Source organism: Pan paniscus, chromosome 17 (assembly GCF_029289425.2).
Source record: "Pan paniscus chromosome 17, NHGRI_mPanPan1-v2.0_pri, whole genome shotgun sequence".
Classification (NCBI taxonomy): domain Eukaryota; kingdom Metazoa; phylum Chordata; class Mammalia; order Primates; family Hominidae; genus Pan; species Pan paniscus.
In genome coordinates, this window is record NC_073266.2 from 63,404,458 (window position 1) to 63,423,673 (window position 19,216).

A 19,216-nucleotide genomic window follows, 5' to 3' on the forward strand; every position below is an offset into this window, starting at 1 on the left:
CTAATTTTTGTATTTTTAGTAGAGATGGAGTTTCACCATGTTGGTCAGACTGGTCTCGAACTCCTGACCTCGTGATCCACCTGCCTCCGCCTCCCAAAGTGCTGGGATTATAGGCATGAGCCACCACATCCGGCTGAGAATGCAAATCTTACACTAAGAGATATTTGCTTTATGGCAAAGGTGGTACAACAACAGACAAATGCCCATCGGCTCCCCTTTGTCTACTGTGTACCGCATCACCTAGAAGATGCTGTCCTGATAGATTACTGGAATGTCCTCTTAAAGGTGCAGCAGCTTGAGAATAATACCTTGCAAGGCTGGGGTGCTGGCCCTGATGTTGAGGTATTGGTGTTTAAATGGCCACAATCTGGTACTGCATGTTATGACTCCAATAGGTAGAAAACGCAGTCTGGGAACTGAAGAAAATTATGTATACAGTGGTCCATTTCCAACACAAAGTGCCTTGAATTGGCTTAGATCAGCAAACTACAAAAGGAACAGGATATATGAGGCCTCTGCTTGGATAGCCAACGCCTGCTTGTTGGCCTCCACCTTCCCCACAACTTAGTTGCCCTCACCTGAACCAAAGGAGTTTAGTCTAAGATGAAAGTTTACTAGCCTGCAGAATAGTTCCTTTTGCCCGTTCTTATCAGCCTGCCCAGCTATTTAGGTCATAAGTCAAATACTTGAACAGTGCCTGAGCTAGGATTGCAATGCATTGTGGGCTGCAACAAGATGCAGCAAGACAACCCTAAAAAAATACCTAAAGCCTTTACCCAACAATCAATTGGCAATGTCCAGGAAGATTGTGACCCTGTAATACTCAGCCTTTGAGGAACCGGGGAGGGACCTGTGCACTAGGGGATAAATTGCTTGTTGAAACTGTGCTGGGTGTGCCTGCCTATCAGACACCTGATCTTGCAAGACCATCATTAAAAGTCTCATTTTTGATGTTCTGCAGGTCTCTGAGTCCATTCTTTGGGTTTGGATGGGTGAGTTTGTCTCTCACAGAAACCAAGAGGTAAGAGTGGCGTCTGTCACTATGGCTCACACTGACCCACCGGGAATTTGTGCTTCCCATCCCTTCGACTTTAGGCTCTGCCAGACAAAAACTCCTGACTCTAGGAGGTTGGCAGGGGATACCTATACCAGGGGATATAGAAAGGGTTCCATAAAACTATGGCCAATGCCTGGGCTATTGGGGTTCCTCATACCAATAGACCAGCAGGCAAAGAGAGGCATACCAATCCCAACAGGAGTTAGTGATTATCATGAGAAAAAGGGGGCAAGGATGAATATATCTGGAAGGCAGGAGTTCCCCTGGGGTGCTTCCTTGTGTTACCATGCCTGGTAATTAATATAAACTGGCAATTTCAGCAAACAGGGGACAAAAGCCTGATAACCAGGGCTAAGACCACCACCCCAGGGAGGAAGATGCAGATTATTCCACCAGTCAAGCAACCTAGACAAGCAGATGAACTAGCCAAGTTTAAGAGGATTCTAGAATGTCTGTGCATTAGTTCACTAGGGCTGCCATAAAAAAATACCACAGATTGGGTGGTTTAAACAACCAAAGTTTATTTTCTTTCTGTTCCAGAGGCTGGAAGTCCAAGAACAAGGTGCAGAGTTGGTTTCCTCTGAGGCCTCTTTCCTGGGCTTGCCACTGGCACATGGCCACCCTCTTGCTGCCTCTTCACGTGCTCATTCCTCTGTAAACACGTACTCCTGCTGTCTCTTCCTCTTCTTTTTTTTTTTTTTTTTGTTTGTTTGTTTGTTTGTTTGTTTGAGACAGAGTCTCCCTCTGTCACCTAGGCTGGAGTACAGTGGCGCGAACTTGGCTCACTGCAACCTCCACTTCCGGGATTCAACTAATTCACCTGCCTCGGCCTCCTGAGTAGCTGGGATTACAGGTCCCTGCCACCACGCCCGGCTAATTTTTATATTTTAGTAGAGTTGGGGTTTCACCATGTTGGCCAGGCTGGTCTCAAACTCCTGACCTCAAGTGCTCTGCCAGCCTTGGCGTCCCAAAGTGCTGAGATTACAGGCATGAGCCATCGCATCTGGCCTCTTCCTCTTCTTAGGAGAACACCAGTCACTAGGATTAGGGCCCCACCTCAACGGCCTCCCTTCAATTTAATCACCTCTTTAAAGGCTCTATCTCCAAACATGGCCACATTCTGAAGTACTGGCTGGCAGCTGGGACTTCAACATATGAATTGTGTGTGAGGGTGGGGTGCACAATTCATCCATAATAGGAGGGGGAGGAAGGAGATGATGAATATCAATTATGGATTTAAGATTATCTGTAAGAACAGGAAATATAGCTGGTCCTGCTAACTGTTTCATTTGTATGTGTGTGTGTGTCTGTTTTTGGAAGTTGGGACTTGAAGAAGTAGTGATAGGATGGAGTAAAAAGTGGGGTATGGATGCATCTGAACCATGTGGGGTCAGATGCTGTCAACGCCCCATCCACATCCCTTCAGTACCTCTCAATTCGTTAAACACACAGTTCCAACTGTCAGGAACTGTGTCCCTGCCTAAGGACCCTCTCAGACTGTTCCCACTCTCCAGCATTGGAGGCAGCCCAGAAGTGCTGGGAAATTAATGCCTCCTAGGAGCATTCCGCAACCAGTGACTGACAGGAGTTGGTGAATAAATACTCCAGCTCCCTGGTGGCTTAGGTGCAATATCTCCTAAGTGTGTGTGTGTTCTTTTTTTTTTTTTTTCTTGAGACAAAGTCTCACTCTGTTGCCCATGCTGGAGTGCAGTGGCACGCGATCTTGGCTTACTGCAACCTCCACCTCCCGGGCTCAAGCAATTCTTCTGCCTCAGCCTCCTGAGTAGCTGGGATTACAGGCACGCGCACCATGCCCAGATAATTTTTTAATTTTTAATAGAGACAGGATTTCACCATGTTGGCCAAGCTTGTCTCGAACTCCTGACCTCAGGTGATCCACCTGCCTTGGCCTCCCAAAGTGCTGGGATTACACCGCGCCCAGCCCCAGTTGTGTGTTCTGCACTGTTTCCTGGGAGTCTTCAACAAGAGTAAGCTCCAGCTGCCTGCCATGTAGCTTACTTGATAATGCACACTTTTTTTTGCCTTTCTTCCTTTCCCTATCTGGCTTCCCCACTTCCATACTGGCACTTTCTGGAAAAAGTACTTGTACACAAATCCTTATCTCGGGGTCTGCTTCTGATGGAACCCAAATTAATATACCAACAGTCTATAGAATAGCTCACATTTACTAAATTTAACACATGTACTCGTTTGGCTTCACTCACTTTGCACTCCTTATTTCTCTTTCAAGTGGTTGTTTCTCTAGCTATGTTTTCTTATGGGCCACTAATTCTTTCATAGTCTCTACTATGTGCCAGGTGCTGGAGATACAGCAGGAAAAAGAATAGACAATGGCCCTGCTACCATTTGGGGTTCCAGTCTAAAAAGGAAGACAGGCTTTGAACAATTAATTTCAAGAGTGAGTCATATCATAACAAGGAAAATGGAGGGGGAGGAGAGATACAGTAGTTGGATCCAACCTAGTCTGAAGGCAGAGATGGTGTCTCGCAGAGGAAGTAACACTGCAATTGACCTCTGAAGGATTAGTACAAAGTAGTTCGGCACCATCTCCATTTGGCTTCCCTGACCAGCGGTTTGTCTTTTTGAAGCCTAACAATCACAAATGTGGCAAGGGATCAAATAAAGCTTGGAAGAGTGATATGGTCAACACAAAAATACGAAACAAATCCCAAATTACCAAGAACCTTTATTTAACCTACCAAACTAAAAGAGCAATAAAATAAAAATATTTTCCATCCACAAAACGGTTTTACATCAACTACACTGACCAATACAGAGAAAAGGGAAATCCCTGAGGAACTGCCAACAATAAATAATATACTTAAAAATAGAATGTTCTGAGTGTAAAGGAACATTTCCTGAGCCCGTTCAGTTTGGGGAAATTTGGCCCTTTGCAAAATTCAGTTTCTCAAAAGGATATCCAACTGATGCAAGTTTCCTGTCATGACAAGAAGCTGTCATGTTCAGTAGCACCTTACACGAAAGGTGGGGAAATAGGCCGGGCGCAGTGGCTCACGCCTGTAATCCCAGCACTTTGGGAGGCCGAGGCAGGTGGATCACCTGAGGTCAGGAGTTTGAGACCAGCCTGACCAACATGGTAAAACCCTGTCTCTACTAAAAATACAAAAAATTAGCCAGGTGTGGTGGTGGGTGCCTGTAATCCCAGCTACTCAGGAGGCTGAGGCAGGAGAATCACTTGAACCCGGGAGGCAGAGGTTGCAGTGAGCTGAGATCATGCCACTGCACTTCAGCCTGGGGGACAGAGAGAGACTCTGTCTCAAAAAAAAGAAAAAAAGATGAGGAAATAATCAATCTTCTTCTGATCAATTTGTCCATAGTTCTGGAAAAGCTACTGCACAGAGCAGGAGAGGAAACTATTTGCTCTCTGTAATACTGAAAAACTGAGAGTGCTATTTTAACTTGTCAATAACTAAAAGGTACCATTTTCTCATAGTGCACAGATGTTGTACAAAAAGTACATGACCTCCCTGCTGTTTGTGAGTGAAAAAGGAAAACCCAAATATTTGTGAAAGTGTAAAACGGATGCATTTAAAATTCTGGGGTCTAGCAAGGGGAAGGTTCTCTGTGAAGACCCAAAATTGAGGACTGGTTTTATAACTCTAAAATGATCTTGAGGAATGGAATCAAAATATGGTATTTCATTGATTCTAGGATGTATTTTTTTTCATACTTTAGCATCTTAAATTCAAATGGGCTTGGCCATCAATGGTCTGTCCCAAGTTTATTGGCAACTCCTCGACCCCACCTTCTTAGTGCAACATAAAATAATGGCATGTTTTACAATCAGTGGCTCCTTAAATTAGATTAAACATCATGCTCTGTAGTTCAGCATACACAGGGATCCACATAAAAATAAATCTGACATTTAAACCCTGGTGATTCTCCCAACTGAAAAAGTGCTGGCAAAAATATTTGGCATCTTAAATTTCAGCATGAGCATCACAACTTCAGGAAGGGTTAGAAGAATAGTGATGTGGGTTGGGCTCAGGCTCTAGTTCTGGTTCTGTCCCTGATCAGCTAGGAAAACTGTAAGGAAATTAATTTCACACTTGTAGGCTTTATTTCCTCATCTGTAAAATGAGAAAGTATGATCAGGGGGCTTCTAAGTCTTCCAGCCAAAAAGGAAGGTAATTTTAAATCTTGCACCACTGAGGCTGTGTGTCGCCGTGGAAACTCCACAGCCAGGCTGCCCAAAGCCAAAGGAGCCACTACTGCAGTTGGTGGCTCAGAATCCTCTGCTGCCACCTCTGCTCCTCAAGTGGATGCTCCAAATCCAGAAGTGGATTTCATGCTTCCCATGTTGAAAACCTAATTCATTCATAACCTGAGTAACTGGGAAAGAATAATTCTTCAGAATGGGGCAATTTGTAAACTTCAAAAAACTGCAGAACTCTACTTGCTTATGTTGTCCTAAATGTCTACCATAAATTTTAAATCTCTAAAAAATTATAGCAAGGGTTCACTTCAAAGTCTTCATTGCTGACATAACGTGGCTATAGGTCCTGCTGCTCTGGGTGCCCTTTCCATATCACAGAAGCACTAGCCGGAAAAAGCTCTGGTTCCTGAAAGAAAATAACAAAGAAATTTCCTCTGAATGAAAGGTGCTTGTCAATAATCTCTCCTACCTTGAGAGTATATTCAACAAGAATAAGGGTGCAGGCCAAGGAAAACAAATGGTGAGGAATGGGTATTCCAAGCAATGAGAAACGGAATGTGACGATAACAGCATTGCTTTATGGTAAATAATACATACATTTACATTTTTATACATATTTCAAATTTGAAATTTTCAATCTATCTTTACCTAAACATGTTAGAATTAACAACAGGAATAGCAGCTAAAATCAACAACTACAAAACAAATCACAAATTCCTCACTCTTCCTGTTTAAATTTTTTTTTTTTTTTTTTGAGACAGAGTCTTGCTGTGTTACCCAGGCTGCAGTGCAGTGGCGCAATCTCAGCTCACTGCAACCCCCGCCTCCCAAGTTCAAGTGATTCTCCTGCCTCAGCCTCCCAAGTAGCTGGGATTATAGGCACCCGCCACTGTGCCTGGCTAGTTTTTGTATTTTTAGTAGAGATAGGGTTTCACCATGTTGGCCAGGCTGGTCTCAAACTCCTGACCTCAGGTGATCCGCCCGCCTTGGCCTCCCAAAGTGCTAGAATTACAGGCATGAGCCACCGTACCGGGACCCTGTTTAAATTTATTTTCCAAAAGTTCATTCAAACTATTTTAATTGTTGTGATAAGTTGCTTAGTAAGTTATTCACTAAATTAGACTTCCTTCTTTAAAATTTTCTGAAATTCAGTATATGTTGAACCCCAACTCATTGAACTGGCACAGATTCCAGTGAACTCCAGTGAAATGATATAACTCAAGTACATGTGTTGGCACTAGCATCTTGCATTCAAACATCACAATCTTAGACTCTGAGGAACTACGGTTGTTGGGTCAAGTGGTACTATTAAGCTACTAGAATATATTCTTTACCCAAACAAGTAAGAACAGAAAAGAAAAAGGTAAAAAATAAAAAGAAACACTTAGGACTGCCAGTGACCTGCCCATCATCTACACAGTGCTCCAGAGAGCAGGTGCCACATCTGAATTCCAAGTCATTGATTTACCAGGTTTCCACTCTGCCTCTAACTAGGGCCTTGCCCCTTTCCATGAGAAAGAGGGAGGCTTATGAAATGAAGAAGAAATGATGACTGATTGTAAAGACTAGCACTTATTTGTAGATTTGTAGGTCCTAAATTATATATAGTTAAAGAACAGGGTACTTTATGTCTTCAAGTTCCATATATTTTATAGCAAAGTTGCTTAAATATTAAATATATTAAGCAATTATATTAAGCAATTTAAGGACTTATGTTTAAATATAATAGAAACCAGCTGATTCTTTCCTTTGACTGAGTCTTGCTCTGTCGCCCAGGCTGGAGTGCAGTGGCGCAATCTCAGCTCACTACAACCTCCACCTCCTGGGTTCAAGTGATTCTCCTGCCTCAGGGTCCTAAGTAGCTGGGGCTACAGGTGCCTGCCACCATGCCTGGCTACTTTTTTGTATTTTTTGTTTGTTTGTTTTAGTAGAGATGGGGTTTCACCATGTTAACTAGGCTGGTCTCAAGTGATCCACCTGCCTCAGCCTCCCAAAGTGCTGGGATTACAGGCGTGAGCCACTGTGCCCGGTCATTAGCTGATTATTTTTATGTAATTAGGACAAGTTGGCATCTGTCCTAGATAGCCAGTTGGCTATAAGTCACAAAGTAGGTGTTTTTAGAGGACCGGAGACAAACAATGTTTGATGTGCTCACTTTGGTGGTATAGAACGCTATAGAAAATCACCCTGGAGCACTGTTAAAATCTGTTTAGGTTCATAAACGACAGTATATGTAACCAACACCAAACCAGGAAGGGTGAGAGAGAGGCTGTTGCCTTTCTCTGTTGACTTCTGGCATCCCACCCACCCACTGCCTGCCACTTGGTCTTCTGATACTGTTATCCAGGGCATTCAACTAACAAGAAATGCGAAGACGTGTAGTTCAGAAGTGTAGCTCAGTCCACACTGAGATCAGGAATATGTAAGTGGATCAACCCTTTAAAACAGTTTTTAGTCAAAGTAGTAACACATTTTCATTGCAGACAAATTCAAAAACAGGAAGGAAAAATATTACCTATTTAGGAATATATCTCTTCAGACCTTTTCTTTGCTCGTGTGTACCTATATAATTCTTTTACCCCAAGATAAGCCCACTGGGGTAAAAGAATGATACTTTATGAAGAGTTTTTTTCAGTATCGCTACTTTGGCTTCTGAGGCATTTCTTCACATCTGTGAAGAATGATTTTGACTTGGAGAATGTTCCAAACACCTGAGTGCCTAAGAAAAAGTCACCATGCAGTATATCTTTGCAGCTGCAGTTGGCTTAGCAGTGTTCAGTCCTCGTCTAAGAATCCTCATGGTTTGCTTATTCAGAGCAATAATAATCTGCAGGATGACCTCCATGATGACCTTGTGTGTATAGTGAGTGTGATATCATTTGCACTTCTTTTTATTTGACTTTTCCTCTTTTAGATGGTGAGAGAGTAAGCTAAAATCTAAATTACTTTAACAGTGAGGATGATGTGTGTTTTGTTGATAAGCACTGCCTTAAATCCAGGTGTGTAATAACTATAAAAGAGCTTAATAAAAGCAGATAAAGAGGGCTGGGCATGGTGGCTCATGCCTGTAATCCCAGCACTTTGGGAGGCTGAGGCGGGCAGATCACTTCAGGTCAGGAGTTCAACACCAGCCTGGCCAACATGGTGAAGCCCTGTTTCTACTGAAAATACAAAAAATATTAGCTGGGTGTGGTGGTGCATGCCTGTAATCCTAGATACTCAAGAGGCTGAGGTGGAAAGATCACTTGAACCCAGGATGTGGAGATTGCAGTGAGCTGAGATCGCACCACTGCACTCCAGCCTGGGTGACACAGCGAGACTCTGCTTCGGGAAAAAAAAAAAAAAAAAAGCAGATAAAGAGTTACTGTGGAATAATCAATGAAGGAAAAATAACCTCATTCAAATAGGTATGGAGGGGTCTCCAGTCTGCTTCCAGCTGTGGGATCCACAGAGGTGTCCTGAAGGGACAGCATGCTGGCCAGTGTACCTGCCTCATGCAAGGCCTTGCTAGTTTGTGGTAGTGTTATAAAGAAGGTTCAAAGGCTTCAATAGCACAATTACCAGTCTACACATGACTCAATTATGTGAAAAATAAAGGTTCTTACCATTGATTTTACTGATAGAGCAAACTGTAGTCATCAACCAAAGAGTAATCGGGATCATCTGCAAAAGGCAGAACACAGAAAACAACAGTAACATCAATTTTTCATAATAAGATCTCACCCTTTTCAAGCCAGGGCATTTCACTTACAGATTCTGGTGTCCATCCTTTTGTAAAGAGAAAATAGATCTGCCAACAAAAACTATAAATGGTAGTCATGACTCCAAACCAGAGGACATTCTGGAAATCACTATTCTGACTTCTTTGCCCTTTTTCATCCATGCTCAGGTACAGTACCCACAGTAAAATCATCTTTAAAAATGGACAGAAATAGCATCCTACATTACCAAGTGGTAATTCTAAAACAACAAGAAATAAAATACCTTAAATCTTCATATTGTTCAAAGATATAATTTCAGCCACTACAGTTTTTTTTCCATCACTAAATTTTTAGTGAACTGTTAAGTGCAGCATAAACTGTCCTCCTCCCTTATTGATAGGTTTTGGCTCTGTGTCCCCACCCAAATCTCATCTTGAATTGTATCTCCCATAATTTCCACCGTTGTGGGAAGGACCCAGTGGGAGATAATTTGAATCATGGGGGCAGTTTCCCCAACAATGTTGTCCTGGTAGTGAATAAGTCTCACGAGATCTGATGGTTTTATCAGTGGTTTCCGCTTTTGCATCTTCTTCATTTTCTCTTGCCACCACCATGTAAGAAGTGCCTTTCACCTCCCACCATGATTCTGAGGCTTCCCCAGCCAAGTGGAACTGTAAGTCCAATTAAGCCTCTTTTTCTTCCCTGTCTTGGGTATGTCTTTATCAGCAGCATGTAAACAGACTAGTACGCTCATTCTCTTGAACATGGGTAGGTATATCTTTTCTTTACTCAAATAATAAATATATGTTGAACACCTACTATGTACTCAGAACTGTGTCAGCTGTTGTAATACAGAAGACAAAGTTGTACCTGACCTTGGGATCTTCTTATTATTCAAGGCATACAACTAACGAGAGCTTGTTTGGAGTAGTTGCAGGGGAATGCAGCTACTCATATACTCTTGACCAAAGACTGGCCCTCCTCTATCAGAAATGGTCATCCTCTTTGAGCACGTAGCTTCGGGAGGGATGCACATGGACTGGTGAGGGAGGAAGGGGACACCCGCCTAGCCAGCCGGATGCACCGAATCAACCCTAGCAATCAATGGGCTGACAAATGTTGCAGCCAGACTGCCCTCACATCCCATACAACTAATAAGAAGTGCTAAGATGTGTACTTCTCCCAGAGATATCATAGGCGTTCAAAGAAAGAAAAAGACTACTGTGATTAGTGAAAGGTCTCATTAAAGATAACATTAAGGGACATGTTTCTTGACATCGATGCCTTCTATAAATTGTATTTCTATGTAATCCAAGGGGAACTATATCTCAGTTCTGCTGTTCTCACAGTCCAAGTTGAAATAATCTTTTAGGTAAAATCTGCTTGCAATAAGTTTCTTTTGGTATTTCAGTAACTGAATTATCTCGGATAAGCTATAAAATAGACCACCAATTATCATATTCCACTCTGTGACAAGTAGTATTATAGTAAGATTCTAATATAGGCTCATTCTCTTGGGAATTTGATTCTATTTAATCCTTTCATTCCCTTTATTTCAAAGTTCTAGCTATTTAATTTTAAAGAAAACCCAATATAAGAATTTCGTGGGTTTTTTGGGGTTTTTTGGTTGGTTTGTTTGTTTTTTGACACAGTTTGACTCTGTCACCAGGCTGGAGTGCAGTGGTGCAATCTTGGCTCACTGCATCCTCCACCTCCCAGGTTCAAACAATTCTTGTGGCTCAGCCTCCTGAGTAGCTGGGATTACAGGCACACACCACCATACCCAGCTAATTTTTGTATTTTTAGTGGAGACAGGGTTTCACCATGTTGACCAGGCTGGTCTCAAACTCCTGACCTCAAGTGATCTGCCTGCCTTGCAATATAAGAATTTCAAAAGACCTTTTTTAGTGGCATACCTGGTGAGCTTTTAGGAATTGGGAGGGGTCCTCTCCTGTAAGAAATGAAAACCAAAGTATTTTAGATAAGTTCTTGTTATTTTTATAATTTTTTTACTTCTTGCTACAAGCCTATTGTACTCTAATCAGATCTGGTTTCTGCACTGGAGGGTCAAGAAAGCTCACCTAAAGCAAATGATCTGTAGCACTGACCTACGGAAATCTAAGTTGCAGACGTCGTACTATGGCAAGAGGCAGCATGCATAGTGATTAGGAGCACAGAGCTTTATCCCCACAACCCGGACTGGCAGGATTAAAATCTTAGCTGGGTGGGAAAGACTTCCTGAGTGCCTTGAACATCCGCATCCTCATAAGTAAAATAGGAAGTATAAACAGCTCCCACCTCATTGTGGGGATTAAATCAGGTAATTCACACTAACTGTTTTGAACAGTGCCTGACACGCTTAAATATTGATAATGATCATGCAATCCTTCCCAGGCACTCCCCATCCTTACTAAAACTGGAGTGAAAATTCAAAAGCTTAGACTGCAAGCTGACTATGTCAAACAGAAGTTTCTCTTCCCGCAGGATCCTTTACATGAACGGCAGCGAACTTTTTGAGTAAAGGGCCAAGTAGTAAATGATTTAGACTTTGCTGGCCACCTCCCGTCTCTCTTGCAACTCTACTCAACTCTAGTGGCAAAGCAGCCATAGACAAAACCTCAGTGAGTGAGGGTGCTTGTGTGCCCATAAAACTTGATAGAGGAACACTGAAATTTGAAATTCAAATAATTCTCACATGTCACAAAACAGTATTGTCTTGACTTTTTTCCAGCCATTTAAAAATGTAAAGACTATTCTTAACTCACAGGCCCTATAAAAATGGATTTAACTCTCAGGGGCCATAGTTTGCTGACTGGCTGTAAGAAAAGTATAGGATTTCTACGGACTATAAGAAAAGTATAGGATTCATCCATGAATAACAATGATCAAGTTCAAGCATGATATACTCCTCCCTGAACTATGACTATTAAAATCCACTTAATATTTGTCCTAAAAATACTATTTCCAAAAAGCAAGCAGCCTTATTAAGCAGATGCAGTAGTAGATATGTTCCAATTCTAACATGTCTTAGAACATTCATGATAATAATGTTTGCTAAAAGTATTTTTCTTCATATGAAAGGCAGTTGGTTATTACCTTGCCAAGTTAGGCCCTGTAGCCTTTCCTGCTGGGACTGCATTCTTCTGGGAGGAGTAGAAATTCTCATACATGATGGGTGCTAGGAAAGTAACCAAGAAACAGGACATGAAGAGGCAGGCGTCTTTCATCCTTAATGACATCTAACAAGAAAGGCTAATAGAATTGTGTAAATAACACTCCCCACCCCACCGCCCCATTCACCTGGTGGAATCTGTCCAGTTTTGCGTTGATTCACAAAGTATTCAATGTCCCTCTGAATGCTGCACATTTCTAAACTCTTTCGGACTTGTTCGTACATCTAATAAAAAAAGAAGGTCAATTAATAGGTAGAGGTATGTTGAGATCATTGTGACACAGCTCCTTAAAAACATGGGTTTGAGGCAGGGCGCAGTGGCTCATGTCTGTAATCCCAGCATTTTGGAAGGTTGAGGTGGGCGGATCACAAGGTCAGGAGTTCGAGACCAGCCTGGCCAACATAGTGAAACCCCATCTCTGTTTAAAATACAAAAAATTAGCCAGGCATGGTGGCAGGCGCCTGTAATCCCAGCTACCTGGGAGGCTGAGGCAGGAGAATCACTTGAACCCAGGAGGTGGAGATTGCAGTGAGCCAAGATCGCACCACTGCACTCCAACCCCAGGCGACAGTGCGAGACTCCGTCTCAAAAAAAAAAAACAAAAAAACAAAAAAACATGGGTTTGATAGAGAGCTGACTCTTCCAAATTTTCTTGTTTTCAAAAAAAAAGAACACATTCCAAAGTCCCAGATTCATATTGGAGCTTTTCTCTGATGCACATCTGCTATTAATTTTTAATTTTTAATTTTATTATTATTTTTTAGACAGAGTCTCACTCTGTCACCCAGGCTGCAGTGCAGTGCAGTGGTGCAATCTCGGCTCACTGCAACCTCCACCTCCCTGGCTGAAGCAATTCCCCTGCCTCAGCCTCCCAAGTAGCTGGGATTACAAGCGCATGCCACCACGTCTGGCTAATTTTTTTTGCATTTTTAGTAGAGACGGGGTTTCACCATGTTGGCCAGACTGGTCTCGAACTCCTGACCACAGGCAATCTGCCTGCCTTGGCCTCCCAAAGTGCTGGGATTACAGGTGTAAGCCACCGTGCCCAGCCTACATTTACTATTAATTTTTTAAAGATGACAGAAAATGTATCTTTGTGGCAGGACAAAAGCCTTGGCTGAATTTTTTTTTCTTTTTTTGAGATGGAGTCTCACTGTGTCGCCGAGGCTGGAGTGCAGTGGCACGATCTTGGCTCACTGCAGCCTCTGCCTCCTGGGTTCAAGCAATTCTCCCACCTCAGCCCCCTGAGTAGCTGGGATTACAGGGGTGCACCACCATGCCCAGCTAATTTTTGCATTTTTAGTAGAGACGGAGTTTCACCATGTTGGCCAGGCTGGTCTCAAACTCCTGACCTCGGGTGATCCACCCGTCTCAGCCTCCCAAAGTTCTGAGATTACAGGAGTGAACCACCACTCCCAGCCATGAATCTCTTAATGAGAAAATCATGGTGGCAAATGAGCCAGGAGTCAGGTTACATGTTATCTGCATCCTTCTATCAACTCACTGTATGGCCTTAGGCAAGTCACCTTACTTCACCAAGGGCAAAGTGAACCAATCAATATCTATAGTTCCTTCTACTCTAATGTATCCAACATGCACACGACAATCCTCAGTGGATGCCTCTGACTTACTTCATCACTGGTGACACATTGTTGTGACAGCTGATTCACATGTAACCACAATGCATTCCGGAAGAAGTTTATTCGTTCACATTCTTGAGCCTCAAATGCCTACAGAAAAATAGCTACGTGTACATAGATATGCAAGGAAAAGGACCATTCATTTTGGCTGGCTGTGACTTAAGAAACAGTGTCAACCTTCAGTTATCTGTAAACTTACTGTCCAATTTAGAATACTTCTCCCCCACCACTGAGGAAGCTCATAAACTCATATCACAAAGAATGCAAACAAATCCTAATATCATAGTAACACAAACAGGCTTGGAAATAGTTCTGAGGGTAAAAAGTAATGATGATCCCAGATACCAATGTTCTAACTGAGTTCCTACCGACATTTCCAACTATCTAACATCATCTCCACCTGAGCAGCCTGCCAGAGCCTCAGATTCAAAATGCTGCCCCTCCCACCCTGGAATGAATGAGTTTGACTGGCAAGATGGTCATAATTGTTGATGCTGATTGATGAGTACATGGGAGGCCGTGTACTTGTCTTCTGTCTTTGTGTATGTTTAATTGTTTTTCCTTAAAAAAAGGGTTAAAATAAAAGTCATTGCCTGAGATACAGTATTTTGGATATAAACAAATATCACCTTTAAAAAAATCAAGCTGTTCTATGAAGCAGATGGTATTCTATTCAACAGTGGATGTGATACATCAGTGTATTTTTAAAATATTGAATACCATCGCTATTTTTAACATGAATGAATTTTACATACCATAGCTTTTATATACCACAGCCCCTTTTCCACTCTATGAGGAGAAAAGGATGGGGACAGGTATAGCTATAAGTGGTTCTCATACTTGAATTCACATCAGAATCACTTGGAAGGTTTATTAGCATAGAGATTGCTGGGCTCTACCCCCACATTTTCTGATTCAATTTCATATCTCATACTACAGGTTTTATTCAAAACCAAAAAATTTTGAATGCCTTTTAAAATTTGCTACATTTTAAAACTTGTTATAAAATAAAACAAAACTTCCAACATATACAAGAGTAGAGAGGTACAGATAGTATGATGAATCCCTATGTACTCATCACCAGCTTAAACATTTATCAACTCACAACCGATTCTGTTTTATCTATACCTCTACCAATTACCCTACTCTCTGGAGTATTTTGAAGCAAATGCATTATTTCACCTCTAAATATTTTTATATCTATATAACATAGTATAATAATTTAATAATATTACATTATTGTTGTTATGGAATATTTCACATAGAATCAGAAAGCAGTATAATAAATACCTATATACCAACTACCTAGCTTTGTCAAAAACTTCAGCCATATTTTTTCAGATTCTGTAAAAGCCCCTGTGTGATTTACCCCGTTTCTATCACCTTCCTCCTTCCCCAGATAGCCATTATCCTGAATTGTATCATTCCTATGCAGGGTTTGTTTTGTTTTGTTTTGTTTTTTATGGGGAAGGGGTTGTTTTGTTGTCTGGTTTTGGGGGGTTTTATTTTGTTTTGTTTTGAGACAGGGTCTCACTTTGTCACCCAGGCTGGAGAGCAGTGGTGCGCTCATGGCTCACTGCAGCCTCAAACTCGTGGGCTCAAGCAATTCTCCCGCCTCAGGTTCCCAAGTAGCCTCTACCACCATGCCCGGCTAATTTTTATATTTCTTTGTAGAGACAAAATTTCGCTGTGTTGCCCAGGCTGGTCTTGAACTCCTGGGCTCAAGCAATCCACCCGCGTCAGCCTCTGAAAGTGCTGGGATTATAGGCGTGAGCCACCGCACCTGGCCTTTATGCAGGTTTTTACACTATATATGTATCTGTATATGTACATGATATTGCTTTACATGTTTTTAAACCTTATTAAAAAATGGCCTCATTCTAGGCTTTCCCCTAAGAGTGTGGAGTTACAGTAGTAAAGCAGAAAACAGTGTTTTAGGAGAAGCATAATAACCTACAGTATCAGATGGCAAAGAGAGATCAAATAAGATTAGAAACTGCAAAGGCCCACTGGCCCTCATGCCAAGGGATTCTGGTGCCCTCCAAGACAGCAGCTGCAGGGAAGCAAATCCCAGATGCTGCAGGCTGGGGCAGTCAGGACAACATGGACTTGGAGACAACCCCTTCAAACAGCGTGGCTGTGAAGAAGGGCGGGGGTAGTAGGGGTCGTAGATAGAAAGTAAGAACTGCTGGTTTTGTTTTTTGCTTTTTGGGTTTTTTTGAGATGGAGTCTAACTCTGTTGCCCAGGCTAGAGCGTAGTGGCATGATCTCAGCTCACTGAAGCCTCCACCTCCCGGGCTCAAGTGATTTTCCCACCTCAGCCTCCCAAGTAGCTGGGATTACAGGTGCTTGCCACCTCAGCCTCCCAAGTAGCTGGGATTACAGGTGCTTGCCACCACACCCAGCTAATTTTTGTATTTTTAGTAGAGACTGGGTTTCACTATGTTGTCCAGGCTGGTCTTGAACTCCTGACCTCAGGTGATCTGCCTGCCTTGGCCTCCCAAAGTGCTGGGATTACAGGCATTAGCAGCCACCATGCCTGGCTGAACTGGTGGATTTTAAAGCTAGGAGAGAGTTGAGTCTGTGTGCAAGATAACAGAAGTTGACAAGTTCTCCATGCCCAAGCAGGTGGGGAAAAGCAAGCTGGATGAAAAAAGATCTTGAACAAGGAAGGAACAGCCCCTTTTCTGTGCTAACAGGAAAAAAGGAGTGGGGCAGGCGTGTCTGTCAATGATTCTTATACTTGAATTCCCATCAGAATCACTTGGAAGGCTTATTAGCACAGAGATTGCTGGGCTTTACCCCCAGAGTTTCTGATTCGATAGGTCTGAGGTTGGTCTGAGAACCTGCATTTCTAACAAGTTCCCAGGTGATGCTGATGCTACCAGTCCTAGGACCTCACTTTGAGAACCACTGGAAGAAAATGTGTAGGCGGGGTGACAGAAACTTAAGGAAGCTTCCAAGTTATGTTTTTTATTTTCTCTTGGAAATTGTGAGGTCATTTGCTGCAAAAGAAAGGGAGCAGTGGTGAAATTGAAGGTATGAGGAGAGTAAAAAAAAAAAAAAAAGAAAACCCTCCAGCCAGGCACGGTGGCTCATGCCTGTAACCCTGGCAACTCAGGAGGCAAAGGTGGAAGGATTGCTTGAGACCCAGGAGCTCAAGACCAGCCTGGGCAACAGAGCAAGACCCTGTCTCTTTAAAAATAAAATAAATAATAAATAATTAACAAGGCGTGGTGGTGCACGCCTGTAGTCCCATCTACTTCACTTGAGCTCATGGGGTTTCAGGCTGCAGTGAGCTCTGATCATGCCACTGCACTCCAGCCTGGGAGACAGAGTGAGACCCAGACTCAAAACAAAAAGCAAACAAACAAATCTCCAAAGCCTGCTCACTTGCTGTCGGCATTCCCTTTAGAGCCTATTAAGGCCAGGCTCTCCAAAGATAATTACTTAATCGACCATTAACTGATTCAGCTATTCTATGCTTGTGCTAACCCAACATTAGACTAAAATTTGAACTGTTGGACAGCATGGTCAGGATGGGGATGAGGCAGACAAGGTTTGGGGAAAACTATTCCAGTTCCTTCCATTCTTCACTTAAATTTCTGATTTCTTTTTTTGTTTGTTTGTTTTCTTGGAGACGGAGTCTTGTTCTGTCGCCCAGGCTGGAGTGCAATGGCACTATCTTGGCTCACTGCAACTTCCGCCTCCCAGGTTCAAGCTATACTCCTGCCTCAGCCTCTAGAGTAGCTGGGATTACAGGTGTGTGCCACCACACCCGGCTAATTTTTGTATTTTTAGTAGAGACAGGGTTTCACCATGTTGGCCAGACGGTCTTGAACTCCTGACCTCAGGTGATCCACCCGCCTCGGCCTCCCAAAGTGCTGGGATTACAGGCATGGGCCACCGTGCCTGGCCAAATTTCTGATTTCTAATTTGCCCTCAAGCTCTGTAACCCTATGAGAATCGGGGCAGATCATTTCTACAAAAGTAGACTCTCCAGGTTCTGGGCAGAAGACCCACCTCCCGCCCCCCCCGTCCTCCCCCACCCCCCACCCCCTGCCCCACTCCCCCCCTTCCCTCCCTCCCCTCCCCCCCATCCTGAGCAGCTTCCTGTTACACACACACCTCCCCCCAACCCACCCCAGTCCTGAGCAGCTTCCGGTTACGGGTACCTCGCAGGCCTTGATGTGCTCACTCTGCCACTCTTCTCGGATCTTATCCAGGGTGCTGATGTGCAGCATGTATGCTTTGTCTGCAACAGAAGGGAGAGACCTGGGTCAGAAACTAGACAGGAAGGTGGCTCGCAGATACACCCACAGGCTCGTCTCAGATGGCAAAAGAAACTCATCCGAGTTGTGCTGAGCTCACAAGGCCCCCAGGACTCTGAGCACTGGGAGTTATTGCATCTCTCACCCTCATCATATTTGGTGAAGTAGGCAAAGGAGGGTATCACTTTCTTTTTAAACATTGGACCTAACATTGAGAAAGAAAGGTTCTAAGGAAGAAGTGAAAGCTGATAAGAAACCTCAGCCAGGGTTTTGTTTGTGTAATTCCACCTCAGTATTTCCCATCGCTTTTCATTTTCAAAATTGTCTGATGAAGGATGCAGAGAAGAGAACTACCTTGAGCCCTAAAGGGGCACCAAGTTACTTTAGTTTCAAATGTAGAGATTAAGATGTACATAACCACCACAGTCATGAGGGATATTTCCTGCAGGATATTCTGGGAATTAGAAGCTTTTGCAAATGCCTGGTTTGGGTCTTAGATTTCAGTGATAACAAGGCCTTGCAGCTTGGCTGTTTCACAGCAGATAAGAGCTACCGGGGCTGAAATGGTCTTTTAGATAGATGCACCAGATACATCAGAGGAAGCACCTGATTGCAAAGCCGCTACCACATGACTCCACCATCTCACTCCCATGTAAGGCAGCAAGATCTAAGCAGACAGAAGCCAGAAACAGTGGCCTCATAGCCTCCTCCCACCTTCCGGGGTTCTAATACACCCTCCCTTCCTCTCTCCTCTTCTTTCCTTTCCTCCCTCCCTTCCTTACTCTCTCCCTTCCTTCCTCCCTTTTTCCCTTCTGATATCTCACTAATCCTGCTGAATATCCATATATTCTCTCTTTAAGGTATATAAAACTCCCTTTCTCAGGGACACATTTAGGATAACGTAAACCCCACCAGCAACCCTCCCCCATCCGTAGGAACTGCCCCCTCACCCGAGTCCTCTACTGCGGTCTTTGAAGTTGCCAGTTTCACAAAAAGCTGTGAAAACAAACAAACAAACAAAAAAAGAGCAAGCATTGGGAATGCTGGACAAGGCTTCCATAGGCAAAACAGATTGAAAAGCAGTAACTATGAAGAGACCAGGTCTAGTGCAAGTCCTGTGTACATTTCCCTCGTGAGCAAATCATTCAACGTGCCCTGCAATCTTATCAGTCTTGG

The 19,216-nt window shown here is 43.2% G+C and overlaps 1 protein-coding gene across 3 annotated transcripts in view; it reads right to left on the reverse strand.

The window, feature by feature from the left end:
• Positions 1-3,746: 3,746 nt before the first annotated feature.
• PSTPIP2 (proline-serine-threonine phosphatase interacting protein 2) overlaps positions 3,747-19,216 on the reverse strand; it is a 100,631-nt gene continuing 85,161 nt past the window's right edge. For 2 of the 3 annotated variants that reach the window (XM_008955630.4, XM_003830197.4), the window contains exons 8-15: positions 18,991-19,036; positions 17,945-18,024; positions 13,761-13,859; positions 12,257-12,353; positions 12,053-12,134; positions 10,873-10,907; positions 8,861-8,918; positions 3,747-5,661 (exon numbers count right to left, since the gene is read on the reverse strand). In XM_008955630.4, the coding sequence (XP_008953878.3) occupies positions 8,869-8,918; positions 10,873-10,907; positions 12,053-12,134; positions 12,257-12,353; positions 13,761-13,859; positions 17,945-18,024; positions 18,991-19,036 (489 nt within the window). In that variant the 3' untranslated portion in view covers positions 3,747-5,661; positions 8,861-8,868. The remainder of the gene's footprint in view (positions 5,662-8,860; positions 8,919-10,872; positions 10,908-12,052; positions 12,135-12,256; positions 12,354-13,760; positions 13,860-17,944; positions 18,025-18,990; positions 19,037-19,216) is intronic. The other variant, XM_034943607.3, reaches the window with a different exon arrangement.